The sequence below is a fragment of the Gavialis gangeticus genome, unplaced genomic scaffold (assembly GCF_001723915.1).
Source record: "Gavialis gangeticus isolate Ggan-Ray unplaced genomic scaffold, GavGan_comp1, whole genome shotgun sequence".
NCBI lineage: Eukaryota > Metazoa > Chordata > Crocodylia > Gavialidae > Gavialis > Gavialis gangeticus.
Window position 1 is genome coordinate 52,920,937 of NW_017728997.1, and position 18,623 is coordinate 52,939,559.

An 18,623-nucleotide genomic window follows, 5' to 3' on the forward strand; every position below is an offset into this window, starting at 1 on the left:
CCCCCCCCCCCCCCCCCCCCCAGCCAAACCCAGCTGGAGTCTGGGGCCAGGAAGGGGAGTTAAACTCCCTTTCCCCTGAGTACGCAGATGCCCTGCCCTGCTAAACTTACTGCTGGCTGGACTGTGAACTACAAATCCCAGAGACACCTGAAAGCAGGAAGAGGAAGTGATGAGCAACACTGCAGAGTCCTGCTGCTGTGATCGTGGACTCCAAATTCCAGAGGCTTGGGGGTAGTAGGAAGAGGAAGTGAGCACACAGCTGAGCTGTTTAATGCTCACTTCAGAGAAAGAAGTGTTCTTGTTCAAGCTTTTATGAATTCAGTGCCACTACCTTTTTCCCCACCCACCCCCTCCTCAGCACCACATCCCCTGTCCACCCTGCTGCAGCAGGCACATAGCGTTGTGCAGCTCTCGAGGCAGCAGCAGCAAGGCACAGAGCCCAGCACACAGCAGGCACCCTGCCTCCCCCCATGCACAAATCCGGGGTGGAATGTGCCCCCTGTGCCTCTCCCAGGGTGCATGCAGTGGTGGTAGCCCCCCTGTGCCCCTGGATGAGCCGTCCAGGCTTCGACCATCTCATAACCTGCCCCGGCCTCAGGACCCCATTCACCCAAACCCCTGACCCACTCCCTCCCTCACTGTGGGGGCCTTGATCTACCCCCCTTCCCTCCCCCTCCCTTCCCCTCCACAAACTTACCTCCTGGGCAGGGTGTGTGTGTGTGTGTGTGTGTGTGTCTGTGTACACATACTCAGCCCGCCCCCCAATAATATTTTCTCTTTCCACCTATGGTTGCACTCCTTATTTAATTAACTTTGTTTCTCAAAGTAAATCTTTCTGAAGTCCAAGACCTTTATTTTACACTTACTCTTGTCCCTCCTGCAACTTACTGATAGTTTAAATTGAATCAATTCATGAGCATTTTGATCCCAGGTTGATCCTGGCTAGCAGGATACTAGATCCAAGGTAGGTTTGTCTCTTAGAATTGTAAAATCATAGAAAAGTAGGCCTAGAAAGACCTCTGGAAGTCACCTAGTCCGGTGGTGCTCAAGTTTTTTGCCTGGCGAGCTGGATTGGCAGTATCTAGATTGTCCGTGAGTTGGATCAAGCTGGTGTTGCTAATCTGGCACCCGGCAGGCACACCGGGTACCATCTGGCTGCATGGAAGGGGGCAAGGTGGCAAGCTGGCTCCAATGCATCCATGCAGGGGAAAGGAGCTTGGCCAGGCCCCAACCTGGCCCCATGGAAGGAGAAGGAAGGGGCTGTGACCCAGCCATGATTCAGAAGTGGGGCATAGGGCATGGCCCAGTCTCACAGGGGAAGATAGCCCAGCCCAGCCCTGACCAGCCATATGGGACTTGAGATTTGGGAATCTGGCATGGGGGAGGGTGGCTATATTAATGGCCATCACTCCCCTGCTGCCACATTTCCAGACCTGTGGGGTGCCCCACGGGCTGCATTCGGCCTGTGGACTGAAGGTTTAACACTCTTGATCTAGCCCTAGCCCCTGCTTGAGGCAGGATAATTTCTATCCAAATTGTCTCATACAAATTGTTGTTTAACCTAGTACTAAAACTATATAATAAACCCTGTCACACAATCACAGGCCATTACCTACCATAGTAAAGCAGGGGTCCTGCATTAAAATGGAGCAGGTTCTACTCTCTTACTATGGGAACTGAAACAGACACGCATTCTTAAATTCTCATTTTTACTCAACTGAATTAGCAAGCAACTTGCCTGATCCACATATACAGGAAGAGTAGGACGAGTCATCTGGAGAGGTCTCTCAATGGCATGAATTATTCCATTGTAGGCCAGAATGTCCCACTCTACTATCAAGGTACTATTAGCCACTCTGGAACCCTAGTGCAAGAAAAGCAATCATTAAGACTGAGGAGTAAAATGTAATTTCTTTTAGTAGAAGGACCTTCTGGACAGGAAAAAATATCAATTACATAGACTTGGCAAAAGGTAATAAAAATCTGCCCATAGGTTTATAGGTACTTACAGTGAGCTGTGTTCTATTCTCAGATTCTGCAATGGAAAGGTTGTATCCTGAGCAGGAAGGTATAACTGTACTGTCTGTGAGATTGAAGCTCAAGAGAAAGATATTGCTTATAGAGACATGCAGCTTCAGCTCTTCCCATGTTAATGTCTGACGAAACAAAAAAAAAGTTTCATGATGGCAAAGTAAAATCAGAATCGGATGTGGTTCTGCCATAGACTTGAGGAAAGAGCTCAAGCCGGATCTTATTTTATTTAATCAAGTTCACTCAACTGTAATTCTGACTTCTTACTTCAAGACTATGCTGAATGAGCTGATGCAACAGGGACAGGCATTTGCAGGCCACAGGAGTGCTCTTTTATTAAGCAGAACATTTTAGTAGCACACTGGACACCAACTCTTTTTCACTGATGCTGGGACAGTGTAGAGAAGATCCCTACACATTGGATGTACATGCTAGGTCTATAATTCTGGCTTTATATGCCCTAGTAATTCAAGAACCGCCAACTTGCTCTATGTTTCTGTGTACTAAAGAAGGCATTTTGTTCTAATGCTCTGAACAAATGATGTCAGCTCATTTATGCATTAGAATGATACACCAACTACTTCAGATTCAGTGTCAGTCTAGTATCTAGTGCAGCAGGGTCCCGGTTCATGATCTGGTCGCTTAGAGACTGCATTAAAACAAATAATTCTGCTTAGTCAGTATTCAACTTAAGCATTCATTCAAAATTTCTTACCATATTGTCTCCAAATCCAGAATTCAAGGGTACGAAGAGCGTTTTATATGTGGTGTCATTGGAAAGAAAGTTGAGAAAGTCAAGCCCATCTTGAGTGATGTTGGCAAAATCCAGAAACATCTGAAAAAGAGGACAGACCCTGACTGCCAGCTGAAAGCTATGGGTTTGTCAAAAATAATTAACATGTCAAAAAGATTCTCCTCAGCCTTTGTTACAACAGTAGAAACATTTCCTCACATTTATAATTGGAGTCTAATGCTCAGTATGGAGCTTAAGAGTTTTCACATCCTCTCCTTTTATTTCAAGGTTTTTGTCTGCAAAACTTCAGGATGTGGGGCCTCCCATTCAGCCCTTATTATTGTTTTTTGCCTTGCCAACAGCTTGCAGAGAAGCATGGCTCAGCCCTGCCCAGCTTCTGCTTCAGAGGGAAAATGGCAGTATTGCTTACAGAGTAGAAGATTGAAAAGTTTTCACGTTCTGCCAGTACAGCCAAAAGATTTCCACTGCAGAAGTAACCATCCCCAATGAACCCATCTTGACAGCTACACTTCACATCTGCAAAACAAGAGAGATGTTACATTGACTGAATCCAGGGATGAGCTCTTCATAAAACAAAGCAAACATTTAACTATTTAAGACAATTTCTATACATATGGGAGGCATTAATGGTCTAATGGATATAGCAGTGGTTCCCAAACTGACAGATTGCGCACCACCAATTTAAAACAATACAACCTTAAGTACCACCAGCAATTTTTTGTCATGTAAAGTAATTATAATAAATCTGCTAATGTGTACTACTGACAGGTTGTCTGCGTACCACTGGTGGTACCCATACCACAGGTTGGGAACTGCTGGGACAGAGCACTGGACTCATCATCAAGAAATAGGTGACTTTGACAGGCTCAGTAACTTTGGGTGCATCACTTATGCCCCTGGTGCTTCAGGGTATAGACATCTGAACAATTTACTGTGGGTCATAAAGGTAACGGGGCTTAACCACACATCAGTTGCTCCACAGTAACCACCCAGGGGCTTACCTTTGCCCCATGGTAAATGGAATATAACCTGTGGTAAATCATTCCTCTCTCCCTGAGGGTTAAGCAGAAATGGATTACCTTCCACTTACTGGGCATGTGTACATGTGCCCCTACAGTGCTGTTGTTATTGCACCATCATTTAGTACTTCTTTTTGAAAGTAGCAAATGATAGCACAGTAAAAGCCCGTCATGCATTATGCCAGCAGCACACAGTTATTTTTAGCTGCTATGTCACCATAGCAATGCACTATACAAAGGGAGCATGTTGCTGCAGTAACTTAGCTGGAGCATCATGGTTTATGCCTACTGATGCTACACGGCCAAAGGGGATTGCTACAGCAATGTAGCAGCATCTGTAGATGCGCCCACTGTGAGGTTAGGGTGTGCCCATGGGTAGTTAGTACAAAGCAGCTGATATATTGTAATGATTCTCAGTAAACTGTTCCAACAATTGTACCCTTGGTTTTCCATCTGTAATAACAACCACCAGAGCATGTCATCTACCAGCACAATCTCCAGGTACAGAGGATCTAATGTATACATATTGTGGAGCACTTTGAAATCTACTGCGTTTTCAGTGTTCAAATTTATGTTTAATTGATACATACTACATTTCCAAATAAAGTATATAATTTATAAATACCATGTTTACTTGATTAGAAGATGACCCCCCCAGTAATTAGATTCTATATATGGAAAATTTATAAATTTGTTATAATTTTCCAGGCATAGAATCTAATTATTGGAGGTTCGCCTTGAATTTGTCCCTCTCCCACTGCAACCGCATCAAAAATAAATCTGGGAGGTCAGGTAGCCCCTTTGTTCTCTGCTTCCACCCAACTTTTTCCTTTGGAAGCCCTTTCCCCCTCCCCTTACTGGCAGACCCTGCTCTCCCTAAGCACATGGAAGTGAGGAGCAAATTTGAAAATAATAACCTTGAAATTAGACGTGGCTGTAGTAATTTGCATATATTACACACACACACACACACACACACTCTTACACTTCATTTCAAAGGCCAAATCAGTTCCAAATTCACTTGGGCAAACCCCAAATTTCCCAAAGCGGTTTTCTAGCAGTTTATGACCGTTAGTCCTAGTCTTCCTCTGGGGAGCCCTGGTGAACAGATGTTCTCCCAGGCCCTAATATGCACCCCTTATATACTTATAAGCTGCCACGAAGTCCCTTCTGAGTCTTCTCTTCTTCAGGCTGAACAGACCCATATCTCAGCCTCTCATCATATGGCCTGCTCTCTATACCTCTAACCATATATGTAATGCTTCTTTGGACTCTCTCAAGCTTCTCCACATCTTTTCTGAATTGTGGAGTCCAAAACTGGACACAGTACTCCAGCTGCAGCCTCACCAAGGCCAAGTACAAGGGGAGAATGACGTCCCGGGATTTGCTTGAGAAGCATCTATGGATGCAAGCCAGCGTTTTGGTCCCTTTCCTAGCTGCAGCATTGCATTGCAGGCTCATGTTCATCTTGTGGTCAATGATGACCCCCAAGTCTCTTTCTTCTGTAGTGCTAGCCAGCGTAGCACTGCTGCGCCTATAAGGATGCCGCAGGTTTTTCTTCCCAAGGTGGAGAACCTTGCATTTTTCGGTGTTAAACACCATCAGGTTCTCGTCTGCCCATTTGCTGAGCCTGTCCAGGTCAGCCTGGATCACCTGCCTGTCTTCTGGTGTGGATGCTTCGATACATTTTAAATTAATCATTCAAGTCTGTGTGGTTCTACAACTGGGCAAGTATCCTGCCATACAGACCCATTGGTCTGGGGCTTCAGATACTCCCCAAATCCTACATGCAAGCCCCAGACCCCTTAGCTTCACTTGTTCCTAGCCAAAAGGTCAAGATGCAAGCCAGGGGGAAAGCGAGAAAGCAGTCCTCCATTGCCACAGAATTGTGCAGTTTTGTTTCCTGCATTTGGGGAAACTCACAGCAGTTAGCCTGCCCAGAGTGCAAGGCATGAACCTCACCCTGCAAAAACCACCTTTGTGATCATGGTGTCTCCCCTGCCAGGTACCCATACACTTAGTTCACCAAGAATTGATGCATGTTATCTTCTTTGAAACTGTTGTGAGTTTTAGCACAGTACTCCATAAACACACTTTTAAACAGCACTTTGGCACCTTCTGCATGCTATTAGTCCAAAGCCAAAGCCTTATGATTTACTGCATAGTTCATTGGGCTGGGCCTCATCAGAGTCAACAGGATTTCAAGCCATGGTGATCCCACAGCTCAGTACTGCTCAGTATGTGTGTGGACTCCAGATACCTCCGCCCCCAAAGGATCCATGTACTAATTAGCCTCCACTCAAGACTACAACTGGGTGTTCTCATCACAAACTCTGGGATGCTCCAAAAATTTATATGCACAAGAGGTGCAGAGCAACCTGATTCAGCTTCACCTCATGGAGGGCAGGCCATGCTAATCATATGTACCAGGGTAAGAGAACAGGCAACAGAGGGATTCTGCGTGAACTGTACAGGGGGTCATTTCATGATGTTTGCTAGGCATTTAAGGCTGGTGAAAAATAGGAATAATTGGAACTGCGAAAGAAAGGCACAAACCCAGCTGTGGGACTGAAGAAGAAGTGAAGTAGTGGCTGTATGTGTATGTGATGTAGTGACTCAACATGACTTGAAAAAGAGTCAATGGTGAGGGGGACTACACTTAATGGGCACTACCATACATCTTATTCAGATGGACCTAGCCTTGTTGTATCAAAATGAGACTGAATGAGATGCAAGAAAGCAGTGGAAGATGGCAGGGATCATCTGGAAGAGGATGGGCTGGCACAGATTGTTCAGGGGTGGGACCCCTGAAGAAAGCAATGACAATAATGATGATGGTAACAATGGCAGTGACGGTGATATGAGGGAAGAAAGTGATGACAGTGGTAACAGTGATGACTAAAAGAGCGGGGAAAGAAATAGAGAGAGGTAGGGGTAGGGGAGAGGGCAATGGGGAGTAGGCAAGCTTATGGTATAGGAAAAAGTTGCGTGTCTATGTGATGGGTAAGGGTGATGGTGATGGTCACATGAGCACATGGATACATGGGAGCGCAGGTGCACAGTGCAGATATTGTGACAGGAATGTTTATGCTGGAATGGCAATGATATATTTTGGACTGTTGGGTGAGCCATAGCGGCCACAGGACAGTTTTGGTAGAAGTACTATGAGATTTTATATATATATATATATATATATATATATGAGAGAGAGAGAGAGAGAGAGAGAGAGCAGTTGCTGCTAAAGGAAGCTGTAGAATCAAGACAGGCATGAGAAGAGCTAGAAGAAGGAAGGCAAGAGTTAGAAACCTGTTTTAAATGAAAGACAAGAGTGAAAATGTTCTTAGCACAAGCACCTTGGGTGGGAGAACATGAAGAGTGGTTCTGGAGTCAACAGCATTTCAAGCCATGCTGCTTTGCTGAAGATTTTACAAAGAGCTATACCAGAAGGAAATAGAGAGGAAGACAGTGAAGGATTTCTTGGAAGAGACTGAAGAGATAGTAGAGGAGAATGAAGCAAAGGAGATGGAAAAAAATATAAGCTTAAAGGAATTGGAGGAGTGTTTAAAAACCTCTAAAAGAGGGAGATCACCAGGAGCAGACAGATAGCTTATGGGATTTTATGAAAAGTTTTGAGCATGGATAGAGTGGACATTTTGAGGAAATAGCAGAAACGAGAGTCAGGGAAAGATTTTACAGGAGGTGTTATGATCTTACTCTTCAAGAAAGGGGAGAAGGAACTCCTGAAAATCTGGAGACTGATTACACTTCTTAACATGGTCTATAAATTAATGGCTAACATGCTGGCTTTGAGGATGAGAAAAACCCTCCAGAAGATAATACATGAAGACCAAGTATGCACATGACCAGGTAGAAGGATCTCCAAAGCAATCAGAGTGATCAGAGATACACTGTCCCACAACCAAGAGAGGAAAACAAACACAGTTATAGCCAGGAATCTGGGTTTTCTCTTTACTGCAGAAAAATGCAGATTTTTCTCATTTCTAGTCAGTGGTGCCTGTTAAGGACTGGGAAGCACATACACACCAGTCGCAGAAAAGCACAAATTCGCAGTCTTTCCCAAAGCACCTCTTCCCTCATGGGGACAGAGCACAGAGGGATTTGATCTGTAAAGCAACCCATCTGCACTAGGGTATTGCCAACAAGAAACCAGAAAGCAGCCACTACAAGGAAATAATGCATGAACCCTGCTAAACTTTATGTAGCAAGACCTTGAGATTGCTGCTGTAAACATGATCAACCTACCTGTTGGCCTCTACTGAATATGCCTGGCTTGTGTGGACCTTTCCCTTCAACCACTGCCAACCCATAATCCTTTAGTAAGCTGTTTTTGGGGGGGGGTGCATATTGTTTGCCTAAAACTTTAAAATGATTTTATTTCAGTTGCATGAACACATGATGGGCAAAGTAAGGGCTGAACATGGATGCCAGAAGCCTAGGAAGGAAGGAGAAATGTATGTACAGGTCTATCTCTGAAGACCTATATAAAACCCTCCCACTAATTTGGACAGTTTCTGAACAAAACACAAGCATTCCCTACCTGCAGCAAAGGCTGTGCATCCTCCCATCCCATTTTGTAATATATTCCATCCAACCCTAAGCACTGATCATCTAAAACAAGATTCATTAAACACAGGATACTCCAGTGATCAGCACCTGCAGCTAGCACCATGCTTCTAAAAAACACCAGCACCAAGCAGCTCTGATTCTGGACAGTGACCACCACAGAGACTATGGCTATTCTGTCTAATGTAAAAATGGGATTTGAATTCTTCTGAATATCTGGTGAGGTGAGGAATCTACCTGGGGGTGTCCACCAAGCACTTTGAAAAGCTGGGTGTAGGTATGTAAGGAGAGATGCTGTTTCCTGCCCAAGAGTTAGGACAACCTTAGAGTCCACCACCCCTAGATAGGACTGTGGGCGTCTTCAGGAGCAGGGTCACTTCTGAGTCTCCCTGGTCAAAATCCAGATGGCAACTGGCCATGACAGCTATGTGATCTATACAAAATGACTGATTGCTCTCTCACCAGAAAGCACTATGTCCAAGTTTGGAGATGACACCAAACTATGTGGGGAGGTAGACAAATTAGAGGGCAGGGAGCGAATCCAGGCAGATTTGGACAGGCTGGGGAAGTGGGCAGAACAGAATAGGATGCAGTTTAACAAAGATAAGTGCCATGTGTTGCACCTAGGGAGGAAGAATCATGAATACTCCTACAGCCATTCTAAGTAGCACAACTGCAGAAAGAGATCTCAGAGTCATAGTCGACTCCAAGATGAATATGAGTCACTAATATGATGAAGTAATAATTAAAGCTAACTGCACTCTTTCTTACATAAGTAGGTGCATCACAAACAGGTCCAGGGAGGTGATACCTCCCCTCTATGCGGCACTGGTTAGGCTGCAGGTGGAGTACTGCGTCCAGTTTTGGGTGCCACACTTCAAGCGGGATGTGGATAACTTGGAAAGGGTTCAGAGGAGGGCCACCCATGTGGTTAAAGGCCTACAGGAAAAAACCTATGAGGACTGATTGAGGGACCTGAATCTCTTCGGCCTCCACAAGAGAAGGCTGAGAAGTGATTTTGTGGCCGTCTACAAACTCATTTGGAGGGGGGGAGCAGCAGGAAATAGGGGAAACAATGTTTACCAGGGCGCCCATTGGGATAACTAGAAACAATGGCCACAAACTGAAGGAGAACAAATTTAGATTGGATATCAGGAAAAAATTCTTTACTGTGAGGGTTGCCAAAATATGGACTATGCTTCCAAGGGAGGTGGTGCTGTCCCCTTCCTTGGAGGTATTTAAGAGGAGATTGGACAAACACCTGGCTGGGATCATCTGAACACAGCAGTCTTTCCTGCCCAGGGCAGGGGGTCAGACTCAATGATATAATAGGTCCCTTCCAACCCTAAACTCTATTAAATCTATGAAAGAGAAAAACATGTATTTTTCTGTCTAAAGGAGAAAACCACGGGAAACAGCAAGTTCCCCCATGCAGGCTGATAGCCTTCTAACATGCAAAGAACTACTTGGGGCTGGGGGGAGCAAGGCAAGGGTGACTGGAGGCAGGGAGTGCCATGTGTGTGTGCACATGCACATGCACACATGGCAAGCATACAGCCAGAAAGGGTGCAGGGAGCAGCTCTACAAGCTGAATGCATGCAAGTCTATGCGGGGAGGGGAGTGGAGGGCCAGGGCTGGAGACCATCCAAGAGACTGTGGGGGAGGGGGTGTGGGACGTGTGTGTGTGTGGGGGGGGGGGAGGGTGGCAGCAGTGTGTGGACGGAATGGTTGTGTGATGTGGGGCAGGTGCCTGCTGGTGCTGGGGGAAGGTGTCTGGGTGCCAGGGCTGTGGTGGGCCAGGGCGGGTCTAAGAGAGCACTGAGTGCTGTTGCCAAGCCCAGCTCCACACTGTTGCCAGCAGGGCCTGCCTGGAGGCACCTGCCCCTCCAGCGGGGGGGCAGGGGGGCCCTCTGGGGGTGGCAGGGAGCTGTGCAGTTGGGTTGGTGGTGCTGGGGGCTCATGCCCCATAATCTCAGGAGAAGGGTGGCTGGGAGATGCTGCCTGGAGAAGGGGCACTGTGGCCAGGCTACCTGGTGCAGCATGGCAGCCCCAGTCCAGCTGTGGTCCCTTTTTCCTCCCTCCAGCACATGCCAGGGCCAAACTCACTCTGCTGACACCCACACAATTTGGAGCTGTCTAAGCCTGGGTGGGACAGGGCCTGGAGCCCCTCACCCTTCTCCTGCTGACTGCAGCATGACCTGGGCCAGAGCTGCCCTCTGTTTTACACTGCTGCTGTGGAGTTCAGCACTGGTCCTGCCCACCATGCCCCAGCTCCAGCCCCAGTGCGGGGCAGAGAGTGGTGACCCAGACACTGCCTATGGTTCTGCACAAGGCATGCTGCATGCACCCCATGGTGCAGGCCACCCCCATCCCTGTCCCTGCAAACCACCATTCTGTAGTCTGCATGGGGCTGGGCAAGGCAGGGACAGCTGGGGCAGGTCTCTCTGGCAGGTCTGAGTGGCGGAGGGCAGAGGGCTGCAGGTCAGGAGTGAGAAGCACCAGCAGGGTTTGGGGGGCTGTGGCTAGGGAGTGAGGGGCACCAGGGAGGGTGAGGGACTGCAAGTTGAGAGCGAGGGACATCAGCAGGGCCAGGGGGCTATGGGTCAGGAGTGAGGGTCACCGGTAGGGCCAGGGGCTGAGGGACTGTGGGGTTGCAGGGCTGAGGGGGGCAGAGGGCTTCATATTAGGAGTAAGGGGCACTGGCAGGGGTAGGGGGTTGTGGGTCAGGAGTGAGGGGCAACAGGGGGGACTGGGGTCTACAGGTTGGGAGTGAGGGGCACAAAGTGGGCAGGAGGGCTGTGTGTCAGGAGTGAGAAGCACCACCAGGGCCAGAGGGCTATGGGTTGGGAGTGAGGGGCACTGGCAGGGCTGGGGAGGCTTGTGAGTGAGGGGAAATGGCATGGGCAGGGGCAGGGCATCAGAATTACTTAGCACTACAAAGCAGCGGTGGGACAGCTACAGCCAGACACGTGTCCTAGTAAGCGAAGGTGGCAGGGGGAGCTCTGATTTTCTATGATAATATAAAAAACCAAGATCAAATGCCAATATATACAGGTATTTAGAATGCATTTTATTCTAATGATTGAGGCACTGGTAGGCTTCAAATTGCTTTAAAATTGTAAATATATCAATAAAATATTGTGTTAAATTGATACATACATATATACATATATCTATAGTGGTGTTTCATTTTAATCACGGAAAAACGGATTTGGGGGTTCAATGAAGTCCAAATTAATGAGTATCTAGGGTTTTCAAAATCCATATGGGGATGAGATAAGCGACTTCCAACTGTTAGCCTGTTCCCAGCAACTGGGGAGCTAGGGCTGGGAACTCCTTGCTGCCAGAGCATGGGGACATTGTCCCCATATGGCACAGAAAGTAATCATGAGTAAATTTGATACTTGTATTTATAGGTAGCAAATTTACTTACAATTAAAGCAAATTCATGTGCAGTAAGCATCTGCATGTGTAGACAGTGATGCTTACTACACAGTAATTTGCTCTAATCTTGAGTAAAGCATCTCATGTAGACATACCTTCAGAGTGCTACGGATCCCAATGGACACCAAAGGAAAAGGTAATACAGCATGGAAAAAGGTGATGGCAAGGATATGGTGAATACTTTGCTTATGGTCTGGAAGGACACTGACCTTTGCCAGAAATGTGGCAGTGCTTAAGGCTGTGCTACTGCAGATTATTCTATACACAGGAATTGTATTCTCACTGACATCGTGGCAAATAGCAAAAATGGAGGGAAATATTTGCTTTCTGGAATGCCAACAGAGAAAGATTGGCTAGATCTGAACTGTACAAAGCAAGAGAGATGTGGGTGATGGGGGCTGCTGGATCTGGGATTGTTTGTCTATGAAAAATATGTAAGCATAGTATGCAAAGCAGTAACAGAGGGAGAGGAGGAAGCAACATATATCACCTATTTCATGCAGCTGTAATTTTGAGGAAACATGGGCCACTCTGAAGAATCCATGGGCACAGCAACTGCCAGTTCATTACATCAGGATGGAAGGATTCATGAAGAGGTATAAAGTATGGAAGGTAGGGCTGGAGGTCCTGAAGGATCATAAGAAATGAATGAAAGCAGTAAGGGAGAGAGACAGGATGGTGTTGGTGGGAAACTTCATAGACAGACAAGTGAAGGTGTGGAGACTGGCGGTATGTAAAAAACTAAAAGAACATAATGAAATTTTTGTTGGTGAGAGAAGTGCAGCACAGATGGGGCTTGACGAGCTCATCGAGGTACCTAAGGGACAGCTGCAGGGAAGAAGAAACAATGGGATGTGTTTTGGGAGTGTACATATGCAAAAGGGGTGTGGGAAAGGGTCTATCGCTTTCTGAGTTTCACCAAAACAAACCTGTTAATGTGGGAAATGGTACGATATGGACTCATATCAAAGGCACCAGAGGAAATGTTATTAAGGACTTTATTAGCATGTGTTATAACTAGTTAAAGGAATGCAAGAAACCTCTGGATATTTAAGTAGTTGACTTTCACTGAAAGAGAGTGTCTAAAGGTGGGTCTGAATGAACTGAAATACTACACTGATCGGGACAAAAAGGTAAGAAAGGAAGAGGTGGAGAAGTGGAGGAAAAAGGAAGGACACTCTTATTTCACTAAAGCAACAGAGAGGACTGATGTGGGGGGGTGGAGTTTCAGGTAGTTACGGAGGTAATAGTTTTTCATAGGGCTCTGTATGAAGAAAAATATTTCTGTAAAGGTTTGTTTTTATGGGAAGTTGATGCATGTTGTTTAAGGGTTTAATATATGTAGGTGTATGTTTTTGATATTTAGTTGTTTCTGTGATATGATCTTAGTAAAACAAGGATGCTTAATATGTGTAACTCTGCAACTGTAGGGTCATAAGTGTGTTTTAAGTAAAATTTATTAAAACAAAAAGTCCCCATTACCTGGCAAGTGAGATACCAGGAGGATGGTGTTAGCCCAGGGGGTTTTACTGCATCTGGCAGGGGCAGGAGGGGTGAGGTGGGGCGGGGAGGGGATTCCCTTCTTCCTGGCCTTGAATGATCTGATGTAGTTGAGGGTGGAAACCTCTGTATTGCACTGTGGGTTAGGCACTCCTAACAGTCTACTATAGCCTCCCAGTGGGAAAATCTTGGTTATACAATTTATGGTGAAGGGGGGATTACTCTCATTCTCTTCCTCTAGCTTGCTTGTTCATCCTTTTGGCTATGGGCATGCATAGATAGCTTCTGAACTCCAGCCTTGGGTCTTGCACATTGGATGCCTGCCATGGATTTAGGGTATCTGAACCCCCAGGCTGAAGAGTCTGGGAGGTAGGATACATCATACAGACTTGAATGAATGAGCTCTGTTCAGTTGATAGAATTCAGGGCTAATTTGGCCTGACATAAATTAAAAAAAACCCAAACCCCCCAAAACAGCATTTTTGGCACCAGGGGAGGTGTTGGAGTTTTGCTCCCATCTCTCTGAGTGCCAGCCTCGTATTGCTATACCTCCAGCCTTGATGCCTGTTCCCTCTTGGGGGTGCAATTGCCCAATTTCTTTTTAAAAGCCACTAAAAAAAAAGGTTCCCATCAGCATATTTACCCAATGTGGGCCATATGTTTTATGGTCATGCTCAGCGTTGGCTGCATTTAATCAACTTAATAGTTTGTTTCTATTGCTGAGCACAGGCCACTTTTGGCAGCAGTTTAATGATAGATAATGTATTTACTGAGACTTCTTTATACGCAACTATAGGATGAGGGGCTTTTTTTCTCTTTGCCAATTGGGGGGAAAAGCCTGGTCTTGTATTCAAGTAAATATGCTAACTTATTGCAAATACAGAGCATACTTTTTCATGAGAGAGAGATGTATCAAAAGAAAATAAATTCTTAATATAACATGTGACTTTGAGATGCCAACTTGTGTAAGCGCACCCCTTAAATCTCTTAATTCAGATTCCAATGGAGAGAGTAGTAAGTATTCTCTTACCTTTAGCTCTGTAGCAGAAAGCATCCCAACCTTTATTCAAATCACTTTGGAAACCATAGTTCACAATCCCAACATGATTGGAGCCACAGTTAGGGTTTGGGTATGCAGTTGGATACCCTGCTGTCCCATTATCAAGCCAACCCACCAAGCAGAGGTGGAAACTCATCTGCAAAAGGAAAAACATGTTTGCCAAGGTACAGGATTTCCCTGGTTTTATACACATATATATGGACAAAGATTGACTTGAGAAACTCCTACATTTGAATCCACACACTGCTCTCCCCTGTCTAACCTACAGAATGTAGTTCTACTTATGCCACGGGTGTCAAACTTACCTTGTGTCCCAGGCCAGATCCCGACTACAGGATTCCTTGCAGACCAGATCCAGCACAGGATACAAACAAGCAGCAGCAGCAGAACATGTGGCAATAGCTAGTCCTCAACTTGTGCCCCATGCCAAAGCTGGAACTGCTGCCACTGCATGCCCTGCACCATGGTGGCAGATACAGCTCTGGTTCCAGCACAGGGCATGTGGCAGGGGCTGGAGCTGCCACTGTGGCATGCTCCACTGCTGCCACATGATCTTCTGCCTTCACCATCACTGGCTTTAGGTGCTATGCTGCCACCACTGCTACCAATGCTGTAATACCCCTGACTTAAGCAAAACAGAAAACTTCACACTGCTAGCTCACATGCATGGCATTTATCCACTCTTTAGTCTTGACAGGATCCCCCTCAAAGCATGATATTATGAACTGTAACAGTCTCAAACACAGCAGCTTGTCGCTGGCTTCAGGATCTTGACACCCCCAAGGTCTGATACCCCTTTAAGTATAATGACCCTAACTAAGAAGCTAGCCAGCAGAATGGGGATGATTAGAGTGCTCTCTTGCTGTAACAGATGTTCTCACAACCTGTTATAAAAAACACTTGTCTGGCCTACCCTGCTTTTCAAGCTGCTGTGACAGCCCCAGACCAAACTTCCTGGTACACTGATACAATAAGAACAGAATCATTTTTATGAGCTGAGCAACAACTTTATCAATACCTGCTGTGCTGCTGAGAGGTCCTGAAGAGTTGCCAAGGAAGCACCTTCTGCTGCACAGGCAACCTGAGCATCCCTGTAGGTGAATTTATATTTTCCTCTAGGTGACTGGAGATGGAACACACCAGCTGTTTTATCTGGAAAACATTGGGGCCAGCATGATCTCCAGGAACACAGGTTCAAGGCCTGGCTAGAATAGGGCTCTGTGATCTGACTTCCAAAGCAACTAGGTGTGTACTTTTAAGGGGCCAGGTAACTGCTGGCATATTTTATAATCTGCACATGTCTAACTCTGCTTATTCCTGATAATCTGAAATATTTCCACAGCAACTGCTCCAACATAAGAATATATTATGCCTTTCACTTAGAAGACTCCTAACAAGGTTTTATAGTTATACAGACAGAGGTATGTGTGAGTATTTCTCACACGTATAGGGTACTATTTAATTTCACCAGTTATCTCCAGCTTCTAGGCACCACACTAGCAGTACAAATTAGCCAGAACCTCCCAGTGAATCTGACCTTATATATTTAGCCCATCTCTGAAACGTTATCAGATATATACAAATACCAGTGCAAATAGACCAATATGAATGTAAATATACAAATACGCCATTATAAACATTAGTCACTGAAACCCAACCATATCTCAGGTGGACAATGGAAGTCATTTTGCTCCATGTGGGTTCTCTGCCTTTGTACAGACTCAGAGGGAAAAGTGCCATGTGATGAATCAACACCCCCACTTTCTGGAGTACTGGGTTTCTCCTAAAAATCTCTTCCAAGGGTTGCCAGCATAAATTCCTGAAAGCAGTGCAGAGCATAAGCTGCAAACACAGAAGGGGGACCCTATTATGAGATATTCTGTCCCCTCACCTCCCACTCCACACTTGCAAATGTGCCCCAGGAAATCCCCTGCAGAGAGATTCCTTTGGTGCTGCACAGGATGCGTATCTGCAAGCGGGGAATACCTGCTTGCAGACAAGCACAACACATTGAGAAATATAGGAGTAAACAGCTGGCATTAGAAGTTAATCCAGGTAATCGGGTAAGAACCCATAGTCTGTTGAGACGATGATTAATATAATCCAGTACGTGGATGATTTTTTATTCTAGAATGTCTTATTCAAGTTGGAGTTTGGTTTTTTTTTTCCTATTTAAGAACAACTGTTAGCAGAACAGCAGCCTATGTGCTGCACTGCTTTCACGTCAGCAACAGAATGTCCAGAGAGGTTAAAATATTCTGCTTGAGACTTTTGTGTCTTTCTGTAATTGATGTCAAATCAACAGCCATTCATTTTTTTACATAGGGATTGCCCTTGTTGGCCAACACAGAAAGCAGAAGGGCGCTGTAAGAAGGTGATGACACTGGTAGAAGAGCAGATGAAGGAACCTTGGATAATATTTCATGTTTTTTCCGGAGATTATGTGCTCTGTGTTGATGAGGGGGCACAGCTGACATCTGGGTCTGCAGCAAGGCCTGGTAGTTTAATGAGAGTTGGAGTTAGGTAGTCTGCTGCTATAAAAATGTCATTTAAGGTTAGAGCGATGTATGTAAACCAGGACAAGCTGGTCCCCACAAGTCTACCTTAAGATAATCATGATTTTCCAAGTGGGCCTGAAGGGTATTAATAATTTATCCAAGTTGTCCAAGCTGAGGTCTCCAGGTGATGACCAGGGGGATTCTGTTGTCCTTATTGTGGGGTTGGTACTGTAGCAGGTTGGAGTGAGGTCTGAGTCTGGCTGTGTTGATGTAAGTTGGCTATGTTTTTCAGATTGCATTGTAAGTGTAGAAAGCCCTGGTCCATATCCCTAGGCCATGCATCCCCGTCAGTGGGATTATTATGGTTGTAATGTAGAACTTGGCTACAGAAAATGGATGTAGTGGTTTCTTCCTAAGGGAAGAAAGCTGGTGGCATGAAGGTAGTTGTAGTAGTTGGTTGGTTTTGGATGCAATGTGCTGGTGATGTGGCACAGTGTTGTTCAAGAAATTTATTTTCTGAGTGGAAGCAGCAATCTTAAGGACTCATAGTACAGATGATATCTTTTATTAGACCAAGAAGATTTTTGCAAAAAATAAAATCTTTAATTGCAAGATTTTGGGCACAAGCACCCTTCATCAGGTGTTGGAGAAAAGATTGTAAAAGTTCTCCTGGGTAGAAATGAAAGTTCATATTACATAGGATTTCACAGAGAAGTCAATAGATAGAAAACTCCTCTGGGGAGTCACCTTTCCTGGGTGGATTACTCAAGGGTCAGTTTGATGGAAGGATAGAATTTTTCTAGTGATTCCTTCTCATGTGTCCACATAATGAAGATGTTATTGATGTCATTCATGTACAGGTATATTAGGGGAATCAGAAAACAGCTGTAGAAAAAGCAGACATCGAGATCTGTCATAAATATATTGGCATACTGGGGGGCATGTATATGCCCGTGGTTAAGTGCCGTTTGTTTGTAAGTACAGTGAGTCTCCAAATCTGAAATAGTTGCATGTGAGGACTAAGTGGGCAAGTGTGATGGAAACAGAAGCAATGCCATCATCAGGTATAATGTTCTCCATTGCTGATAATCCATCCTCCTGAGGGATGTTGGTGTACAGAGATGTGCCATCCATGATGGCTTTTTCTGGAAGCTTGTCAACAGAGCCTAGTTTCTTGAAGAAATCTGAGATGTCCTTCAAGTAGCTAGAGCTCAAGTGGCTTATGGAAATAGGGTAGAATTAGCATCCCTCTGTGATGATTCCAGTGCTAGAGACAACGGGGCATTTTGGGTTGTTTCTTTTGCGGAACCTGGGTCATAAAGACACTCCACTGCCTCTGGCACTGGCACAATCATGAAGGGATTTTTTGGATTTATCAAGAGCAAGCCATGCTTAACCGACTTGATTTCTTTTTCCAATAAGGTGACAGGCTTTGTGGATGGAGGGACAGTTGTGGATGTTATATAACTTGACTTTAGCAAGGCTTTTGACACGTTCTCTGATGATGTTCTCATTAATAAGCAAAGGAAATAAACAGTCTAGATAAAACTGCTGTAAGATAGATACATGGCTGTTTGTATCATCATGCTCAAAGTGTAATCATCAATAGGTTGACATTTAATTTGGAAGAGGTTTCAAGTGAGGTTCTCCACTAGTCTTGTCCTGGGTCTGGTACTATTTGATATCTTCATTAAGGACTTGGAGGATAGGACTGAGACATGCTTAGTATATTT

General features: G+C 45.3%; 1 protein-coding gene across 1 annotated transcript in view; it reads right to left on the reverse strand.

Moving 5' to 3' along the window:
• STAB1 (stabilin 1) overlaps positions 1-18,623 on the reverse strand; it is a 297,038-nt gene that overhangs the window by 8,988 nt on the left and 269,427 nt on the right. Inside the window, exons 61-66 of the mRNA XM_019505230.1 lie at positions 15,411-15,544; positions 14,363-14,528; positions 3,195-3,301; positions 2,747-2,866; positions 2,010-2,156; positions 1,739-1,864 (exon numbers count right to left, since the gene is read on the reverse strand). Coding sequence (XP_019360775.1) covers positions 1,739-1,864; positions 2,010-2,156; positions 2,747-2,866; positions 3,195-3,301; positions 14,363-14,528; positions 15,411-15,544 — 800 coding nt within the window. The remainder of the gene's footprint in view (positions 1-1,738; positions 1,865-2,009; positions 2,157-2,746; positions 2,867-3,194; positions 3,302-14,362; positions 14,529-15,410; positions 15,545-18,623) is intronic.